Below are 19,822 nucleotides of genomic sequence, written 5' to 3' on the forward strand. Positions count from 1 at the left end.
TATACATCTCAGCTTGCGATTAGCATCAATATTTACCCAAGGAGAGCGTATGCACCAAGCGATCGCTCCTAGTAATATGGATGCCAAGATAATTGTAAGACGAAACGGGACCTAGAGGGACATTATTAGCATAGAGGTAGCTGGTTAGAACTCCTAGACACACTAAGAAATTTACACTTTTTTAATGTTTAATTTCGTTGACTATGACTGACACTGAATAGAGATAGCGTTAAGGTGTGTGAAGAGAAGATATGTCAGTGTGACATATTGTCTCCCTGGAGATCACGCAATCATCTACGAATAAGTGGATGCTAGAGGAAACATAAGAGGGCAGACAATAAGAGAAGGAGAGAGAGGGCCAAGTACCGACCCTTGAAGTACGCCGGACTGTACTCTACTTATCTGCGAGTTTGAGTCATTAGAAGAATTAAGTTGTGAATGGCTTAAAAAAAAGCACTCGAGCCAAGCAAGGAGTTTGGGGTCAATGTTAAGTAGATGGAAATTAAACATTTGAAGATCGTGGCATACTTTATTATACGTTTTCGAAAATTTTAAATATCTATAGTCCGCAAATGAAGAGTGGTCAAGAATGACGTTTAGCTTATGCTTAAATGATATTGGCAGTGTTTCACATGAATATCTCTTGCAGAAGCTATGTTGCCATGGTGAAAAAAATGAATTAGTTTTGAGAAAGCTAGAAAGATTTGAGGCAAGTGCATGTTCTAGAATTTCACATGCGTTGCAAGTGAGCGAAATAGGATGGTAGTTTTATGGAGAATGCTTGTCACCTGTTTCATGTAGCAGGGTGACATTCCCAGACTTCCATTCAGCAGGCAAGGAACCTTTTTCGAGAGACTGCTGGAAAATCACTGTTAGAAAAATGAAGAAATAGCAGCTCATGTTTTTTTTTTGATAAATGTCACGTTGATAAAATCGTTCCCAATGGCGAAAGATGGTTTCAGAGATAAAATGATTAACCACCTGCTGGTTCAATGGTTATAGGAAACACTGCTAAGTAATCGTAGCAGTGCGTGGATTGGAGAACAATTATCTGTGGTTGAAGAAAAGTTGCAAATGAAAACTTCGTTAAGTACGGAAGCACATTCTTTAGTTAGAATAACATTGGAAGAGATGTCCATCAAGGTTATGATGTCATCCGCTTTAGGGTTAATGGCTCGCCATAATTTTTTGTTGCTTTTAAGCATACATGGCAAGGCGTTACGAAAGTTATCCTTTGCTTATTTAAGTGCGGGTACATACTCATGGGCCCCACTTTGTAATTAGTCCACCGGGTTATGCTAAAAGAACGTTTGGAAGTGGTTAGGGCGCTCAGCTACTGAGCCGGAGTTCCTGGGTTAGATTACGGCCGCGGTGGCTGCGTTTCGATGGAGGCGAAACGCAAAGGCGGCCGTGTGTTGTGCGCTGTAAGTGCACGTTAAAGAGCCCCAGATGGTCGAAATTATCCGGAGCTCCTCCACTACGGTGCTCCTCATAGCTCGAGTCACTTTGGGAAGTTAAACACCATAAAATGTGAATTAGAACAACAGGAACACAGAGGTAGCCAGACGACCTTGTCTCGATCCGTGACAATATCTAAACGCAAAACTCTTTGCAACTACATCATCACGCAAAAGAGTGCACAGCACATGTGTATTTTGCGTCCTATCCCTTGGTGCCCCTGCCGCCGGTGCACACCAGAGAGGATGAGCGGCACTGCATGTGCCTAGTTCGAGGCTATTTTCTTCCTCGCAGCGAAAACTGTGTATAGTATGGCTAATAAAGCACAGTTTGCCGACTGGCGCGAAGTACTAAATAAGATGAAAGCTCTAGAGAACATCAAGCACCGCGGGCGCCATCTCGCATTATGGTGCCCCTAAAAAAAGACTACCTCTGAACAATAACAATGAGGGAATGTCAAAGGCAGAAACTGCACAATGTCTTTATGCGAGAGTATTGGAGGTCCCGTACTCAAGAAAAGCCGTCGGAGTCCATTCGTGCCACGAAATTCCCATCAGGAAGTTGTGACTTGTGACGTAGTCGTGACATCATCGCACGAGTACTTTTGCTGAAAAAGAAATCGGGTAGTGAGGTGGAACAGAGCCGCTGCCCTTTGGGTACGGAGCCTAACTGGCTCGCTACATTGAGGAGCTCTCGTTCATTGCGATAATTCGATTATTCATTCAGCTACCTCACACCAAAGAATAGGTATGGTTTGGTTTATGGGGCTTAACGTCCCGAAGTGGCTCGGGCTATGAGGGACGCTGTAGAGAAGGGCTCCGGAAATTTTGACCACCGGGGTTCTTTAACGTGCACTTGTAGAGTAGGTAACCAACACTTAGTTAGACTCACTAGTTAGCGTCATCGATTACCATCACCCATTTAGAGTCGCCAATTGACCACGGCCTATGCGCATTGAACAACCGGAAGCAACATGTGTGACGTATCATGCTATCGCATTGCACTAATAAGGATAGGTTAAGCGTCGTGTAGGATATTTGGAAACTGTACAGCCCACTCTTTCCGGCGAGCAAGAACAATCACTTGCACAACATATTCCGACAATGGCGCAAGCTCTGTTCGCTCTGACTTACAATTCGATACAAAAGATCATGTTTATGTACTGAGAGCTAGTCGAATAAAATCTGCTGTCCATTCGACAGAGACAAAAGCAGAGCTACAGCTGTGACACCAACAGAGAGAAAAAAATTGCGAAGTAGGCAGGAAGTTCGAAATGATTGCATAGTCAGGCTACTAGCAAAATCTAGCGGTTGAACTGCATAGTTTGTAGTGGACAATGGAACTGAGCAATGCAGGGTTTTGTACGGAGATTGGACCCAGTGTTTTTCATGCGGATGTCCTCAAAAATTAGGTCGGTGTCCATCGAGCCAACTTTCAGTGAATTCATTGCAAGACAGGTTAACGTATTAATTTTGTAAGGGCGTCTTATTTTTGCCTGTCCCGGAGGTCGGGTCAGAATGCGATATTTTGAACTTTCGAACATCGTGAAATTTTGCTGTCTTTCGCTACAGCTGGCCTTTTAATATTTACCGAGTGTGGTGCCAGGACGGTAGAAAATATGTACTATTTTTCTTGATGCGTGCAAATATCATAAAGAATGCGACAAATTGTAATCTCGAGGAACATGTTTCTTTAGCTCTTCATATTTAGGTTTCTTGAGCTGATACAAATGAAACAAAATTAAAGCCTTTGTGTGGGGAGCTTATTTTTTATGTTTCCTTTGCTCCTTTGGTGTACTGGCTAACGTACACTTTGCAACATCCTTTACCTATATTACCAAAGCAAGACAAGTGAGTTTGTGGAGCAGGCCTAATGATGCAAACTTCTGAGGAATAGTATGAGATGGCGCCCTTGAATCGTCCGCGAGCTGAGCGTCGAAGTACTACCGGCTGACGGGCTGTTAACTATGAATGAGTGAGTGGAGGAATTTGCTTTTGAGCGAAAGCTCAAAACCAAATTGTTGCTCAAAAATGCTCGAAAGCAAAGCAGTTGTAGCAATACAAGATACGCTACAACAAGCAGCAGATGTAGTAGTAGAGGAGGCACAAGCCGCGGGACTTGAGTGTTCCCCCCAAAAATCTGAAGTCCTCATCCTACACCCAAAGCGTCAAAGAAAGAATAAAGCGCCTGAGATCAAAATCTACGCGGAAGGGGCAGTCATCCCAGAAGTGGAAACACTAAGAATATTGGGAATGCTGATATACAGTCAAACCGAAAAAAAAAAAAAATTGGCAGTGGCTTAGCTTCGCCATGCCAGGATATACGTAGCAGGAGGTACGCTTCCCTGGCTGAGCTTGTTGTTGGCACTGTATGTTTAGCAACGAGAGACATGTCCGCTTGAAATGTCCGGGTCGCAGATGCACTTTTGGAAACTGGAATGGTGTGACTGTCACACGACGGGCCTTCACATCCTCTTCGGTTTGTTCCTGTTGACTGACGCCTTCCATAGGCTCCGTCTCAGCAGCTATGCGGCGTCTATTACGCTCGGCAGTCTGGCGTCTGTCTGTTCCTCTCTCTGTTCGGGCGTCTCCGCTGCTCTCTTTGCCTTCTGACGCTCATTCTCTCTTTGTTGAGTAGCCAACTGCCAGGCGACAACTTCAGGATCGGAAAAAAGAATGTTCTCTTGTCTATACCCCCGTTTAGCAGCGGCTGGACTCTCCTTCTGTGCATCCATATCAAGCGTTGCGATACAGCCGCTGATTACATCTCCGCCTTTTATACGCAATGCTGTGCATGCGACGACCGTTCGGTGATGAACGCGGTGTGACGTCATACCAAATGGCGGCGGCGGTGTGACTTCATGTCAGATGGCGCCAGCCACGAGCGAGCGCGCAAAGCACAGTAACAGTATCACATATCTCGGTGGACACCCTAACTGCCGGTGGACGCCCTAACTGCGCCCCATAAAGGAAGGGATAAAGGAGGGAGGGAAAGAAGACAAAGAAAACTGAAAACTGAAAGTTGCATTTTGAGGAAAGGCGCAGCGCACCCACTCCTTCTCCCCGGTTGCCATGGTAATGGCACATGGGTACAAGCACAACTGGCCTCCCCACAACTGGCCTCCCGCATGTACCATGCTCACATATCTCAGTGGACACCTGAACCATGCCATAAAGGATAAAGGAGGGAGGGAAACGCGCATCCACTCCTCCTCCCCAGTTGCGATGGTAACGGAGCATGTGCACAACTGGCCTCCCACATGTACCATGGTAGCGCATGCGCACATCTGGCATCTCGCCTGTACTGCGAAATGCTCAACTGGTAGCCTAGAGTAGCTCCCACTACAAAAAATGACACACTAATTAAGAAACTGAGAAGTGCCATCAACCAAATCTCCTTCCTCATTAGACACATCGTGAATAAGAGAGGAGGAGTTAAAGAAGCCGAGACCAGGAAACTAATCCAAGCCTTTGTTCTTAGCAGACTCTACTCTACAACATAAGTCACCCTCACATTCAGTGAAAGAAACGGCCTGGATTCTCTAATTAGACAATCTTACAAAATTGCATTGAACCTCCATCATCATACCCCAGATGAAAAACTACTACAGTAATGAATTCATAACACCTTAGCGGAAATGATGGAAGCACACCTCACCGCACAATACGGAAGACTATCAGGCCCTGAAATGGGATGTTTCATCCTAAATAAAGCAGGAATACAATATGAAGGAATCCGTGCACATACCTTGCCAATTCCAAGACACGTGCACAAACACTTAATAGTCCGTCCTCTGCCCAAAAACATGCATCTACACTATGATACAGACAAAAGAAAGGCTAGGGCACAAAAACTTCACGAAAGATTTTCTGTTCAGAAAGACACGGTGCATGTGGACGTGGCAGAACATGCGGACAGAGACACCTTTTCCCTGGCAGTTGTCGATCATCGATGTTCTCCCCTCGCATCGGTGACAATCGATAAAACAAAATTTCCGAAGCAGGCCGAAGAAGCTGCTACTGCTTTAGCCATTGCCTTTACCACTGCCAAATACATCATCAGCTACTCTAAAACCGCAATTTGAAATTTTGTCAAAGGAAAGGCCCACTCCACAGCCGTCAAAATATTACAAAAAATCTCCAATACCCGCCAGATAACACTGATCTGGGTCCCTGCCCATTCGGGCCACCCGGGAAAAGAGGCGGCGCACCAATTTGCCCGAGGATTCGTAGTTAACCGGGAGGTGCATGCGCTACCCCGAGCTCAGGTCGGCCAAGAAGCGAGTGACAACCTACAAAGAAATTACTACCTACCTCAAGAAAGAAAGACAAATCTTCCCAGAACCACATAGATCTTTAAGTTCATTTCTTGATTGATCATTTCTTCCTGTACCAGGCAGGCTTAGATGTTGGGAGGAAGTGTACATACCTTGAAGGCAAACATCTCCTCATTCTCGGCCAGTTCCAAGGTGCAACCTTCCAGGATGACTACTCCAAGAGGCTCTCGGTCAGTCTTCTTCTCGAAGTAAAACAGTAGGTTCCCTTTGAGGAGGAACCAGCGCCTCTGGTAGGCACGGTTGACTTCACCGCGTTTCTGCAGCCAGCCTTCCCGGTCAATGGTACTTTGGCTGAGTGCAAAGCTCATCAAATTCTTTTTGTTGATCTTCATAGTCCCTGCACAGAGTGATTAAAGGACAGCACACTAGATAAAATCAGCAAAGTCTTCAACGTGGCACTTCTAAAAACTGCTGATGCCAATACTGTCATAAAAACCATCATATTAAATAAAACACTACACAAGCAGACACATGTACTGCCAAGCAGGTACTAAGCTTCGAGACCTGCACACAAAGTAATGAGGACAAAATGCTTCACACTTTAAGGCTTTTGCCTGGCAAACAATTTGGCAATGCAATGGGGGCTTAGGTCAGCGCTCAGGCGGCGGTCTCTCTGGTCTGTCTAGGTCAGGAGGCTCTCGCTCTGAGCGATGGAAGTGTAGCTAGGATAATGCTCTTCTTCACAATGGCCTCGGGGAGAAAAGGAGCCATCCTGCTGACTCATCGTGCCGACAACACAACCGGGTTGTATTACGGCTTGAGTCATTGGACATGCACAGTCTCGCAACCACGTTGGCTGAGACCGGCAGACGGTGTGAGCGGCTCAATAATGTAGTTTACTCAGGACGTGCGCTCCAAGACCATGCGGTAGGGGCCATGGTATTTCGAAAGAAGTTTCTTTGAGAGGCAGGCAGCAGTGGAAGGGATCCACAGCCAGACGAGTGAACCGGGTGGGAAATCCAGATCAACCTGACCTTTGTCATAGTGGTGTTTTTAGTGCCCTTGAGTGTCTGCTGTGAGCGACCGTGCAATTTGGCAGCAGTCTTTTGCGTGCCGGGTAGGTTCAGAAACAGTTGTACACTCAGATGAGGCAGGGCGGTACGGGAGAACTGTGTCAATGTGAGCCGATAAATGTCGGCCGTAGAGCAGAAAAAATGGGGAGAAACCGGTTGTGGATTTGGTAGCAGTGTTGTAGGCGTACGTAATATAGGGTAGAACGAGGTACCAGTTCGTGTGGTTGGCAGCAACATACATAGCCAGCATGTCACCCAAAGTGCGATTAAATCATTCAGTTAGACCGTTTGTTTGTGAATGGTAGACTGTACAAGTCCGATGAATTATATCGCACTCGGCGAGTAGAGCTTTAACGACGTCAGGCAAGAGGACACGTCCTCTGTGACTGAGGAGTTCACGAGAAACACCGTGGCGAAGTATAAACCGCTGCAAAATGAAGGATGCCACTTCACGAGCTGTAGCAGCCGGGAGCGCGGCGGTTTCTGCATACCGGGTCAGATGGTCAATGGCAACAATGACCCAGTGGCAGCCAGCAGCAATGTACAGCAGAGAGCCGTATAAACCTATGCCAACACGATCGAAGGGGTGAGGCGGACAATGCAGTGGCTGCAACTCTCCAGCAGAGTGATGAGGCAGTTGCTTACGGCTTTGGCAGGACGGGCAGGAGCGGACATACTTCAGTATGAATTTATACATGCCGCGCCAGTAGTACCGAAGACGGATGCGAGTGTACGTCTTGAATACTCCCGCGTGGCCGCATTGCAATTCAGCTTGGAAACAGGTACAGGTCTGGGACCGGAAATGTCGGGGAATGACGAGAAGCCATTTCTGTCCATCAGAGTTATAGTTGCGCCAATAAAGCAGAGCATCAAGAATTGCAAAATGTGAAGCTTGGCGACAAATGGTGTGGAATGCTGGAGCCGTAGATGGGGTTGAGAGAAAGTCGAGAACAGAGGCAATCCATTGGTCTTTACGCTGCTCAGAAGGCATGTCGCAGGTGATGAGCGAAGGCGCTACAGAGTCGAGGGCAGAGAGGCTGACAAGTTCGGCCGATAGCAGGGAGCGGGACAGGGCATCAGCATCCTGATGCTTGCGGCCCGACCGATATACGACATGCATGTTATATCCTTGTAGAAGGAGTGCCCATCGCGCCAAGTGGCCAGAGTTATCTTTTAGTGAAGAAAGCCAACATAGGCTTCTTCTTCACAGCAAGTGCACTTTGGCTGCGGTTCCAGGCCCATGTGAGGGGTCACTTCGGCTGCCTTCAGCACCTCCCAGTCTTGATATCCTTGCTACTGTGGTACTCAGTCAAAACACCTTGTTGCGGGAAGGATGCATTCCAGTTTGGATAGTGGGTAAGCAGAAAAGTTTGGTTTGAAAATAAGTAACAGCACATTTGATTGTTTGGTGAGATAAATTTCATGAGTAGTGTGGTCACTCGAGGAGGATTATGGGCGCCTGCACAAGATCAAGAAATGAAGAGACGAAGTGCTGAATACTCCTCATTGTTCTGTTTTGTTCGTGGTTAATGGGCTTAACATTTGTATAGTTAATACATCTGCTGCAAAAATTGTGTAGATTTTTTTTTGTCTGCATTTCTTTCTTGTTTCTGATTGCAAAGCACTCATACAAATATTACCAGTCTTTAACCTTCAACACTGTGCACCCACATAATAAACTTTAGAAATAGTGTTTATGAAGTTCTCAAAATGCAGCTCAGTTACCTACTACTATAACTATTTTGAAGCTATACTGCAACACTGGAAAAAGCTTCACTTCCATGCCAGCACCAGCATATACACTGCCTTTTCAAAACTTTTAGACATGCAGTAGTAATGCGCCAATGCATTTACTCTTACTGATTTCATGCCATTGCTCCACCAATTTTTATTTCCTTGGCGTTTATTTTCAACAAACTACTGAAATCAACCAACGGCACTGTTGGCGCTTTTTTAGCAAGTCTAAAAAGCAAGAAATATCAGCCCGAAGCTTATATTACGCTGATGAACTGCAAGCTGTAGAACATCAGAGACGGATCTTTTATTTGCCTTTTTGTCCCCATAATGTAGTCCCCTATAAGTGTGAATTACCCCCCACTGTCAAGCCCATAGACCCAACTGCGAGCACCACACTCGACCTGCGTATTCAACAGTCGCTCACGTTCACAGTACTATATCATCTGGTACAAGCAATGGCAAAGACTAAATGCTACGATGTCAGCTGGCTCTCGATAACGAAGTTCATTTCAGTTACCTACCATCAAACAGATTTTCTCCATAGATAGGAGTCTTTTTTGTCACACTTTGATCGTGAAGTTTTATTGTGATGTAAGACAGCCAACACAGTGCTTCGTCGAAAGACGCCCCACAAAATTAGCACATAATCCTACGGCGCTGCCCTCGCATTTTCTGTGCAGTGCGAAACAACACGCAGTAGTTAACATTACCGCTCCGTCACATCACTGCGGCTGCTTGTCCGAGACAAATGCATCATACAATGACGTCAAATTCTTCGCTCACCTCACTAGTTGCCCAGCCCTGACGACAGGACATCGGTAGAAATGGGAAGCGGCAACCAAACACTGTCCGTTACAGCGACAGCACACTATGAATGGCCTACGTGCTAGAAGAAAACGCTACAATAGCGACAGTCGGACAAGTGCCATAGGGTACACCCACGGAAGCAGGTGCCCATCGGTGTTGTCAGCGCTAGCAAACCACAGAAAACTGAGAAAGGTCGAAGACGTCCAGCGTAAGGACAACAAGCGAGCGAGGAACAAGAATAGCTTAGCTGCTGCGATATTAGAGACTTCGTGGAAGGTTTGGCAAGAAAAGGAAGCGAGCAGCAACAGATCGTGCGCTGTGATTACTTTCGAGCTGGGCGCGAATTTGGCCCCGCTTCGGCTTGGATTGCTTGACGACTAGCGATATAAAAAAGTGACCAGAAGGGGTGTTTGTTTTATTCATTTATTTCAATAAATAAATTGAAAATAATAATACAATACTGGTTATGAGCTTAGCTGTGAAATTGACAGGGCTGAAATAGTAGACGTGTAGGCGGCAGTGTAGTCTGAGTGGTGCGTACACAATGCGGCAAGCCACAGTGGACAAAAACGCGCGCAACCTGTGCGTAGCAGAACTCTGTAGCAAAACGTCGACCGCCCCAGAGAGCGGGAAACTAAAACCTGAAACTGCAGTTGTCTTTGTCATAATGCTTAGTTTAAGCTATCGTCATTTTGCAAGTAGCTAATGCAGCCCTTATGCATCCTGCGATATCTGCGGTGTGAGCAGCTCGACATTGCTAATTCAGCATCGAAATGTCAACCACGAAGCCAGTCGCCATGGGGTAAGAAGCTTGTTGTGCCGTTGACGGACTCGCTAAATGTTACTGCTTTATCAAAAAGCTTGAAGCGCTGCGTAGCGAACTTGCAAACGGGGCGGCTTTGGTCAGCGCTATAAAGCATGTTTCCTGCTTAAGGCAGGTAGTCTGGATCACGAGATTGAAATAATTAGAACAAGAAAGGGGTGCAGCGCACTCTTGTTTCAGTGGCATTTTACCATATCCCTAGAGAGAAAAATATATAACAGCTATATCCTACCTGTACTCTCCTATAAGCACAATCATGGAGGCCAACCTAAAGGGTTCAAATTAAACTCGGGACAACACAGCGAGTCATGGAAAGGAAAATGATTGCTGTAACGATAAGAGACAGGAAGAGAGCAAAGTGGGTCAGGGAACAAGCGGGGGGTTAATGACACCCTCGTCGAAATGGGCTTGTGCAGGAAATTTAATGCGAAGGCAAGATAACCAAGGGTAACGGCCTGGATTCCAAGAGAAGGCAAGCGTAGCAGGAGGCGGCAGAAGGCTAGGTGGGCGGATGAGATTAAGAAGTTTGCGGGAATAAGGTGGCCTTGGCTAGACGGGACAGGGTTAATTGTATATGAAGGAGGCCTTTGTCCTGCAGTGGGCGCAGTCACACTGGTGCTGATAATGCATGTGCAGTGCACTGAAGAGCGTGCGAGATGTCACTTGTCCGCTCACCCTGTAAGGGCAGCAGGCGGGGTCAGAATGATGCCCACTGCATTAAGGGGCTTTATCTTGTCCAAACCGAGTGCGCACAGAGCGGTGTTGGAAAAAAGCTCACTGGGAAGACATTTTGATCAATGGGTGGTAGGCTCTGCTCGGTCAAATTGGTGGCTGCTTGTGAGGTTTAAGCTAGTTAATCTTTGCCTAGCAGACTTGACGACAGGGTTCCCCCTGGCCTCGTTCTGTGATATGCGGTGACAGTTTTCCGTGAAACTTTCGGGAGCAGTGTCAGTTGCTGCTCACTGTTGGGTAGAAGCCAGCAATGGTTTGCCACTGCCAGTCACAAAGCCAATAGTTTATTATATTGGTGCACCACCTCTAAAACACAGTCTTGTGAAGTTCTGTAACATTCAGTTCTGCTACGTAAATCCTCATTTTCAACGCAACAGACCAATGTCTGACAGGTTTATAGTTTATTGCATTAGTTGCAGTCTGAAGAAGTCCCAGCTGCATGGACTTGCACTCTTTTTGGGCCATGAGCAACATAAGAAGACCCTAGAACTTCTACTACTCGGAAAAATCATGTAGTTGGAGCCATATAATGTGTATTTTTTAGAGTTACAGAAATTAGAAAGCTTTGTTATGGGTGTAGGCAGTTCATAATGACAAAACAAAAATGTTTAGTGAAACCCGAGGTTAAGCAACAGCTCGCAGAGTCGGTCACTGTGGTTTTTGTTTTTGCAATTAAATGCCACTATTTTGACATGTTTCTTTTCAGCGAGCAGTAAGCATATAATTTATTCTGAAATATGTGGCCTACATTTGCAATTCATTTGCACACTTGTCAAAGCATACACTATGTAAATGAGGTTTGTCATCTGCCATTGATCCCAGCGTGCTGGCATTGGAATTCAATTCTTCCTTCCCAGGCACGTCTGGTACAGGCTTCAGTTCATTCATATCAAGGCAGCTTTCTCATGAGCCATACATGAGGAATGATTCTTCACTGCTCTTTGGTCAGAGCACGTTATTGGGGTAAAAATGTACTTATTTGTAGGTGATATGCTCATTCAATGCATGGGCAATGCTCATTGTTGAGGGGCAAAATTGAGTGGAGGGAAGTTTTCAACGCCCCAAAGAACACCGTGGGAGGAGCTAATGATAGATGTAGCTCTCCGTACAACACCTTCACATTATGTGCGCTAAGATCATCTGATCACAGCTTCTTTCACCGGTACATGGTGTCAAACCATGGGGATGACTATGGAATATATTTTGAAAAGTGCGGGTGTCCTGTCACAGCAGGTGGGGACTGTGGGTGTGTGACTTAGAAAATAAGGCTTTTAACGTTCATTGGCCAATAGGTCGTCAGAAGGCAATGAAGTTACCTGTGACATTGCATAGTATATTTAGAGCCTTTTGTTTTCGAGTTTTATTTTTCTGCAGTTCGAGGCGTAAAAATGGGCAATATTTTTCTACCTCAATTTCGGATGAAAATTGGGCTATGCAGCTCAAGACAGTTTACTATAGCTTTCTGCTAGACATAAAATGCCCCATTTTTTGTTCATTATTTCATAAATAACATAGAAATGACAGGTTCCACTAAAAAATTGTTCAGTAAAGATTTTCATTGTAATCTATTGCAAATATTCTGTTGCATACATTACTAGTCTCCTGCAGAGCATTCCTGCATCTGAACAAGGCCGGTTTGCATTTATTTGTGCAGTACAAAAACATTCAACACGTCACCAACAATGTTAACTACGCACTGTACTTGGATCTTAGTGTCGTAAGTGTAAGTCGCATTTCGTACTGTGACCTCAATAAGATGTCTTGGTATTATGAGTGTTTTGGCCTCTTAACTTCTAAACCGCCCTTTACGAGCTTATCCTCAAACTCATCTACCTGCAGAAAATGAGCATTAAAAGAGGATTAAGGGGCTCTGAAACACCTTCCAAGGAGAGCACATCAGCTCGCTCAATCACTCCACTATGCTGCAATGGACACCTGAGCCAAGTAATACACTTCTGCATGTAGCAAAGAACCTACAATCGTATGCGAAAGTTGGCGAGCCCTTCTTGGTGACTTTTTCATGCTCGCACCCTCCTCCATCGCTTGCACCTGCGTGTACAAGTTGAGAGATTGCTGTTGGTTAGATTCTTTCAGACGCCAGGCAGCTACCATGGCTGCGGCTAATAAGCTTTGTAGCTCCGCGGGGTCAGGAAGCTCTGCCACCGGTGGTGGGGCTGGCGCAGGAGCGCCGGACTTCCAAGGTGCATAAAGTGACGAGGAGAGAGAAAGGTACAGACGCGAAATTCAAATTTTGACTACAAATAACTCAGTTCCTACAAAGCGCATTAAAAAATTCTTACAGGACAACATTCGTGAAGCAGCCTGCTTTAACATATCGGCCATACTACAACTTTATTGGAGCGCCTTTCAGAGCCCCTTTAAGGCTTCTAGTCAATCGAAGCCACTTTTTTGGAATACGCATTAAATGTCCACAAATTTGCTAGCAATATCTTCAGGTTTGTGAAATGGAAAATAAACATTGACTAGAAGGCTCTTTTTTAAGATGTCAGGTTTTACCTGATTTTGTAGAAATATGTTTGAGGTACAAGAATTGGGTAAAATCGGGTTTTACTGCAGCGCAGTTCTCTGGTACTGGTAGTTGACGGACGTACAATGTGCAGTCCTGCTCCTGCGTTGACTGTCATGAACCCTTCTCCAGCCCGGCGCGCTCTGTGTGCTGACCAACAGCGACCCAGACGGCTGCTGTTGCAGCTTTACCGCATCAATTCGCATGATTGCCCGGCAATTTTAATGTGGCAGCGTTAAAGGCCCCATTCTCTAGGAAATCCGATCTAGGCATTGTGAGTGAAAAATCATGAGCATGGCTGTGGCAGGTGGTCCCCAGATTGCAACTGAGGAAGCAGGTGGGCCACCTAGGCCACATGACCTTGTAGCGTCATCACAATATGCCCACCCGATAGTGAGCAAACTGCTCCATGTCAAGTAGCAGTTAATTTAATGATTGGTTGCTTGGGAAGAGCAACCTGGGCCGCACAAAGCCCACCGCTGGGAGCACCTGCCATCACGTGGCAGTGGTGCATTGCTTATCTGCTGCACCACTCTGCCAGAAGAGGTATGTGGACTCCCAGGGATCTATGAATGTGAAGTAGAGAATGACCTTCTGCATATATGGGAAATAATGCACTACACTACCACCTCATACCCTTAGCTTAAATGTCCCCTCCAATTTTTTTAGTATTCACCTGTTGGCATCAGCTGGACAGCATATTATTTGAGTGGCACAAAGGGGCAAGGAATTTGCAGTTGCATGATTTTATGAGAGTACACACAACCATGTGTCCTTCAGTGCATAACTCTAGCATTCTGAGGCTTTGGCTATTCCATGGTGGCTAGCTTTGTCTGGCGGCTCTTCCTTCTTGTGTGTCACTCCCGCTAGAATTTTATGCGTGACGCGGACGGGTTGGGAATAATTTTTGTCTGTCTTCCATTTGTGTTTATGTGCTTGTGCTTGAAGGTATTGCTTAAAGAATGCAATTACAGTTCAGTGTAGCCACCTTTAATGGTGAATTTTTTTCTGTATATTGCCATCTGCTCCTGGTGTTCGTTTTATTTAAGCTTTCAATTTCTGACTGGTTGCGGCCCATACGTCGGGTATGGAGCAGACTGCATTAATGAAATTAAAATGGTCGCTCTCCGTAAAGAAAGGTTCAGGAAATCATCTAAGCATTCTGGCAATGGCATACACCCTACCTGTCTCTCATTTCTCTTGTTGCATGCTTTGCAGGAAAAGCCAGGACAGCATCGCTGGCATGTGTCCACTTCTGGCACACATGGAACAACTGTGCAAGAACCTGACAACAGGCTAGTTAATCTCCAGGATAAAAAACAAGCGTAGCTGCCTTAGTGGTCATACAATTACCGCCGTAAGTGAAGCTCTCGTTCGGATAAGTTTTGCCAGAAATTCCTGAAGAAGAAATCCGCGATATCTTGGGCGAAGCGCTGGGAGTTTGCAAGAGTTCGCAGCATCCAACTTTAAATTCGCCAGCACAGCAGCAAAGTACTGAGTTGTCAATGCAAAAGCCGGGAGTTCGAGGCATACGGCAGTAGTCACTCAGAGGCTCACCTGATAGCAGGGAGTTGCAGTCTAAGTCAACAGGGCGGCGTAGAAGTTCGCCGGAAAAGGATGACAAAGCCCACAAAACCTGCCTGGTCGCAGCCTGCGAACTTCGAGGATTGCAACACCAGGATGCTGCTTCACCTCGACGCCTTCACCAGCAAGCAGCTGGGCTCAGAGTGCCCAATCCAGTTGTCGAACTGGATGAGCTAACACCTAAAGAGCTGTCAGTCTGGTGTTCTGGACAGCGACGATCGTCCGCTCGGAATCGGGCTCCAGCGGTAGCGCCACATAGATCCAGTGAGGGCAGTGCTGCATCTCAGCTGAGCGGAGAACCTTGTGATTTAGCATTGCACGCTGCTGATTCCATGGGCTCTGCACAGCTCAAGAAGGCGCCTTTATTTGGTCCAGGTGGGCCACAAGGAACCACAGCTTCAGATAGCAACACAAGAGACATTGATCACGTGTTGGACGATCAGGCTCGTACAAGCACAGATGAAGAGCATCAGAAGGAGGCTGAGGCTTCTCCGTCACTTCTAGGTCTCCACCATAAGAAACGCCTGTGCGACACCTCTGGCGTCCTTTTTGACAAAAATGCAGCAGCCAAACAACCTGCCAGTGTACCTGTCTCGCAAGTGATCGTCATCCCAGGCACCATGCAGCAGGACGTTCACCAGCAGCCGTCGCCTGCCCTCCAGAGGTCTTCCTCATCCGGGCAAGTGATCACATCGCGAATCGTCTCTCAGGGTACATCGGAAAGTGCTCGGATGTGCATAAAGCCGTCCCGACCAGCTGCATCGTCAGTGAAGCAGCCTCGGGTGCGGTTCACAGCACTGGAAGAAGAGGCTATCGTTTATGGCGTGATGAAATATGGCCGCGGAAGCTGGAAAGAGATACGTGACGAAGGCCTCTTCAACGGACGCCAGCCGACAGAGCTCAGCGACAAATACAGGAACCTGGAGAAGTATAACCACCTCCCTCATGTCAAGCAGCGAGTGAAGGCAAAAATGGGTGCCCACATGAACCCGTTGAAGGAGCTGCGCGCCATTTTGAGGCAGAGGCAGCAGCGTACTGAACCTAGTGAAGGGGATGTCTTCCCTTCTTACGATGATGGCATCACAGCTCCGACTGAGGCCGCTAGAGAAAAACCGGATAAGCCACTGGAAGCCGCCAACCGACCACCACGTTCCGAGTCAGTCAGCACACTTGTGTTGTCTGACGACGATGACGTTGCCTCTCTGAAGAGGCAAGCCTGCTCAAAAGAACTTGCTCGGGGGGCGAGTAGCTCACGTGCGGCAGTTCCGAGCTTGTCTGCTGAACTACCAGGATCTGATGAAAAATGGAGCTCTGATTCTGAGACCGACACCTCTGGGAAGGTTCCTGTGCATGTAGCGCGCAAAGAAAAACAGAAGCGGGTGCCTTTTACGTCACTGGAAACGGAGGCACTGGTCAGTGGCATCATTAAATACGGAAAGGGCAGCTGGGCCCGAATTTTGGCTGAAGGTGGATTCATCGGCAGGACGAGCATCCAGTTGAGTGACAAGTTTCGGAACCTCCAGCAGTATCGCTCCCTTCCTGCTATCATGGAAACTGTTAAGGCAAAGATCGCCCGTGGTGAGGACCCATTGTGGGAGCTGCGAAAAGTGTCCAGTTCTCACTGGAAACTGTGACATTTGCATTCATCTAAAGTGCAGGAATGCGTGCTGCGTGCGGAAGTGTGCAGCGCAGAAAGTAGCACAGACGTTTCAGCATGGCCAGGTTTTGTATAAAGGTTCATTATACAAAACGCATCTCAGAGTGTATTTTTACAGCGCTCTTAGGTTGGCTTTTTAATTTGACCATGGTAGTTCCTTTGGAGCTTGTCATTGTAGTTTTTATATTGCATGTGTAATGCAAATTTATTTTGATTTTAGTTGACACTGAACATTTCTATTGAATTTTAAAAGTGCACCCTGTGACATCTTTACTTAAAATTTATGAGCATCTTTCAAACCTCTATAGTTTTCTATAAATGTACTTGAGCTTTCTAGATTGCTTTTATATGGACGTTTTAATTGGTCAAAAAGACTAACCTTTACGAAATATTAAATTTTGCATAAAGCGACTGTGGCATAGCTCTTCAGGACGCATTGGCCCTTGACTTGTGTGTGAACATATTAGCGGAGGATGTTATGCGGCTGCATTGAGGTGAGCTTTTTCAGTTCTTTTGCATCATCTGATGGGTGGAGGCGCTCACCTTGGGAAATGTTATTTGTACATGAACTGAATTGTGCCAACTGCATGACTGCTCGCTGCAGTATTGTTTTAGTTCACAAACGTACCAGCAGCACTCAAGTGACTTATTCGCGAAATATTTTAGTGCGAAAGCACCCTGCAATGGGGTCCAACCTCAGCCAAGAAAGTTGTGTGAAGCTTGACCTTGAGGGCGACCCGCACAACCGGAGCTGATTAAAACTCAACCACTTTTTTAGCACATTATGCTTTTAGATCTGGGTCTGTTTGGATCATTGTCCCAAAATCGCAATGATGGTTGATGCTGAAATTTTTCTACGGAGTGCATCCATAGTGCCGGGAAGCATGTGCAAGACGCTGAAATTCAAATTTTGACTACAGGTAACTCAGATTCTGCAAAGTGCATTACAAAAAATTGGCTGTGATTTAGCTCTGGTTAAACCTGGAGTGACGGGATAGCTACAGGTGGTCGAATGCATTTCGCTCAGCCGAATTGCAAAGTAAGTCTCGTCGCTCTGTTTCGCTGGGCGTTCCTTCTTCATCTTCGTCCCTGGACGTGGATTCAGTTTTGGTGGCTAGGCGCGCTGCGCCGCCGGAACCTGCTCTGCACCACGTGACTAGCCACGGAGCTCAAAGGGTGCCACGCTGAAGACTAGAAATGCTAGCGTAATGTAGCTATTGCTACAAAATTCTTGCTGTAGGATATTCTTGATCCGGCATTCTTTAATATCCCAGTCGTACGCAACTTTATTTAGAGCCCTTTTCAGAACCGCTTCAACGTGCGTTTCAGTGACGACTGTGAAGGTATTTATATTTACCGGTTGTAGGGACGCGCCCCGCGTGCCCTTTAGTTTTGCTTTCCCGCGATGCAGCAACAGCATCGCCTCAAGGGAGGGGCGCATTCCCTGGTTAGTTACCGTAACTAACAAGGGCGGGCGCCACATAAAGACTGCTTGCTGTGCGCGCGCGGGACGCAGCAGACATCACGCTGTTCGTCTGGGATCGTCGGTGCGAGCGGACGTGTCGCCCGCGGCTCCGCTCTTCGCCAGCGGGGCGAGGAACTGACGGGGAGGCTTGCTCCCGTATCTCGTCCTGTCTGGCTTCGAGTATCCCTTGCCCTAACGTGGGCGAACAATCGCTCGTAACCTCGCTGGTGAGTTGGGCGACGTCGATTCCTTAGCGTGTCTTGTTGCTAGCTGGCGTTATTGTAGCAATAAATGTCGGTTTGTGTCAGCCAGTGTGTCGTTCAATTTGTTCCCTCAGAGCAAGGCCCGCCGTGTACGCGATCACGAGGTGGGGTCTGGGCGGTTTGAAAAATGTCAGCCGCGATTAAATAAGGAAAGCATTTATCCCCCCAAATAAAACCCGCAAGGTATGTTGTGATAGAGAATCTGAGCGACCTCACATCTGCATAGTTCTAGGGCGCTCTTTATTTTTCCACACAGTCGTTTTTCGTCTCGGTCTTCTTTCCAGTCCACTGTATGGATGGATGCACGGACGGGTAGGTAGATGGAAGGAGGGCTGGTTGAAGCCACCTAGCCATGACTTGTGAAATTTTACTCTTGTCTTGATTTTAGCCACCAATCTGATAACCTTCGCTTGGTTACTTCTACCCGCTTAAAATCTTTTCCTTCACTGTCCTTAAACCCCAATGCTTTGAATAAAACAGCCCCACTGATTTCCATTGTGGGGTGAAGCCCTTTACTGAAAAGTATCAAGTGTTCAGCCGTTTCTTCCTCTCCGCACGCAAGGCACAACGTGTCTTTCTCGTGGTGCCTAACTGGTACCAGAGCTCTGTTTGTTTAACCTTTTTCTTAACCGATAATTGCTGATTTGCCCCCTACTGCTGTCCTGATATCTGCTTGTCAACTTTCTAGTTCGCTTTCTCCATTTCATGTCAACATTCCTTAGGTACAGGTGTCTGAAAACTTTCCTATCCCACTGCCTTCCCCCCATTTTGCTCAATAGCTGAAGGCTGGAAATGCTACCGTAATGTAGCTATCGCTACAACAGCGTTTGCCCAGCAAGTTCGCCGAGCAGTCATGGCCAGTGGAGTCGAGGGACTGCTGCAAGGGTCACAAGTATAGTGAGCTATAATATTCTAGTTCACTATAGTCACAAGTGGGCTTACCGCATGAGGTGGATTTAGGGTTGCTAGACGATAGAACAAATTGCTGCCCCGTCAACGCAGCGGTTTGGTCCAACACCATTTTCCCAAGAAGTTCACCCCAGAAAAGCCGAGCACCAGGCCGGGGAAATCTTGTGCCCCTTAAAAAACCCACTCGAACGAGATCAATAATCTTGTTGGTTCTAACAGATGTTTGTCGTCCTTCCGGGGTAACTACCCTCCGGGTGGTTTCCGTGACAACCACCGACTGATATCGCCTTCTTGCGCTCTGGCTATATTCTCCTCTTTTCTCAGTAAACACGCTCGGCTTGGGGATTCCTCCCTCCACGGTAACTACCCATCCGTTACGCAATCCTCCGCTGACGTCGTACCTTCTTCCTTACACGGTAACCACCCTCCGATTGGTTCCCAAGGAAACGCACCCACTGGTTACGACTGCGACATACTATACGTCATGCTACTATTACTACTACCACGACAA

General features: G+C 46.8%; 2 protein-coding genes across 2 annotated transcripts; one reads left to right on the top strand and one right to left on the bottom strand.

Moving 5' to 3' along the window:
* Positions 1 to 802: 802 nt before the first annotated feature.
* LOC144121277 (sesquipedalian-1-like) lies at positions 803 to 9,692 on the bottom strand. Its single transcript, XM_077654398.1, has 3 exons — positions 9,328 to 9,692; positions 5,887 to 6,131; positions 803 to 869 (listed from the first exon to the last, which is right to left on the bottom strand). Exons 2-3 carry the CDS (start codon positions 6,124 to 6,126, stop codon positions 867 to 869), a joined length of 243 nt encoding a protein of 80 aa, XP_077510524.1. The 5' UTR covers positions 6,127 to 6,131; positions 9,328 to 9,692; the 3' UTR covers positions 803 to 866.
* A 200-nt stretch (positions 9,693 to 9,892) lies between these two features.
* On the top strand, positions 9,893 to 18,920 carry LOC144121278 (uncharacterized). The gene is made up of 2 exons (XM_077654399.1): positions 9,893 to 10,153; positions 14,652 to 18,920. The coding sequence occupies exon 2, from the start codon at positions 15,350 to 15,352 to the stop codon at positions 16,649 to 16,651; it is 1,302 nt and encodes a 433-aa protein (XP_077510525.1). The 5' UTR covers positions 9,893 to 10,153; positions 14,652 to 15,349; the 3' UTR covers positions 16,652 to 18,920.
* The last annotated feature ends 902 nt before the right edge of the window (positions 18,921 to 19,822 follow it).

This window comes from Amblyomma americanum, chromosome 2 (genome assembly GCF_052857255.1).
Source record: "Amblyomma americanum isolate KBUSLIRL-KWMA chromosome 2, ASM5285725v1, whole genome shotgun sequence".
Taxonomy (NCBI): Eukaryota; Metazoa; Arthropoda; class Arachnida; order Ixodida; family Ixodidae; genus Amblyomma; species Amblyomma americanum.

Excerpts from the sequence above, each read along its gene's own strand:
- LOC144121277 (XM_077654398.1), bottom strand. The coding sequence starts at position 6,126 with ATGAAGATCAACAAAAAGAATTTGATGAGCTTTGCACTCAGCCAAAGT.
- LOC144121278 (XM_077654399.1), top strand. The coding sequence starts at position 15,350 with ATGGGCTCTGCACAGCTCAAGAAGGCGCCTTTATTTGGTCCAGGTGGG.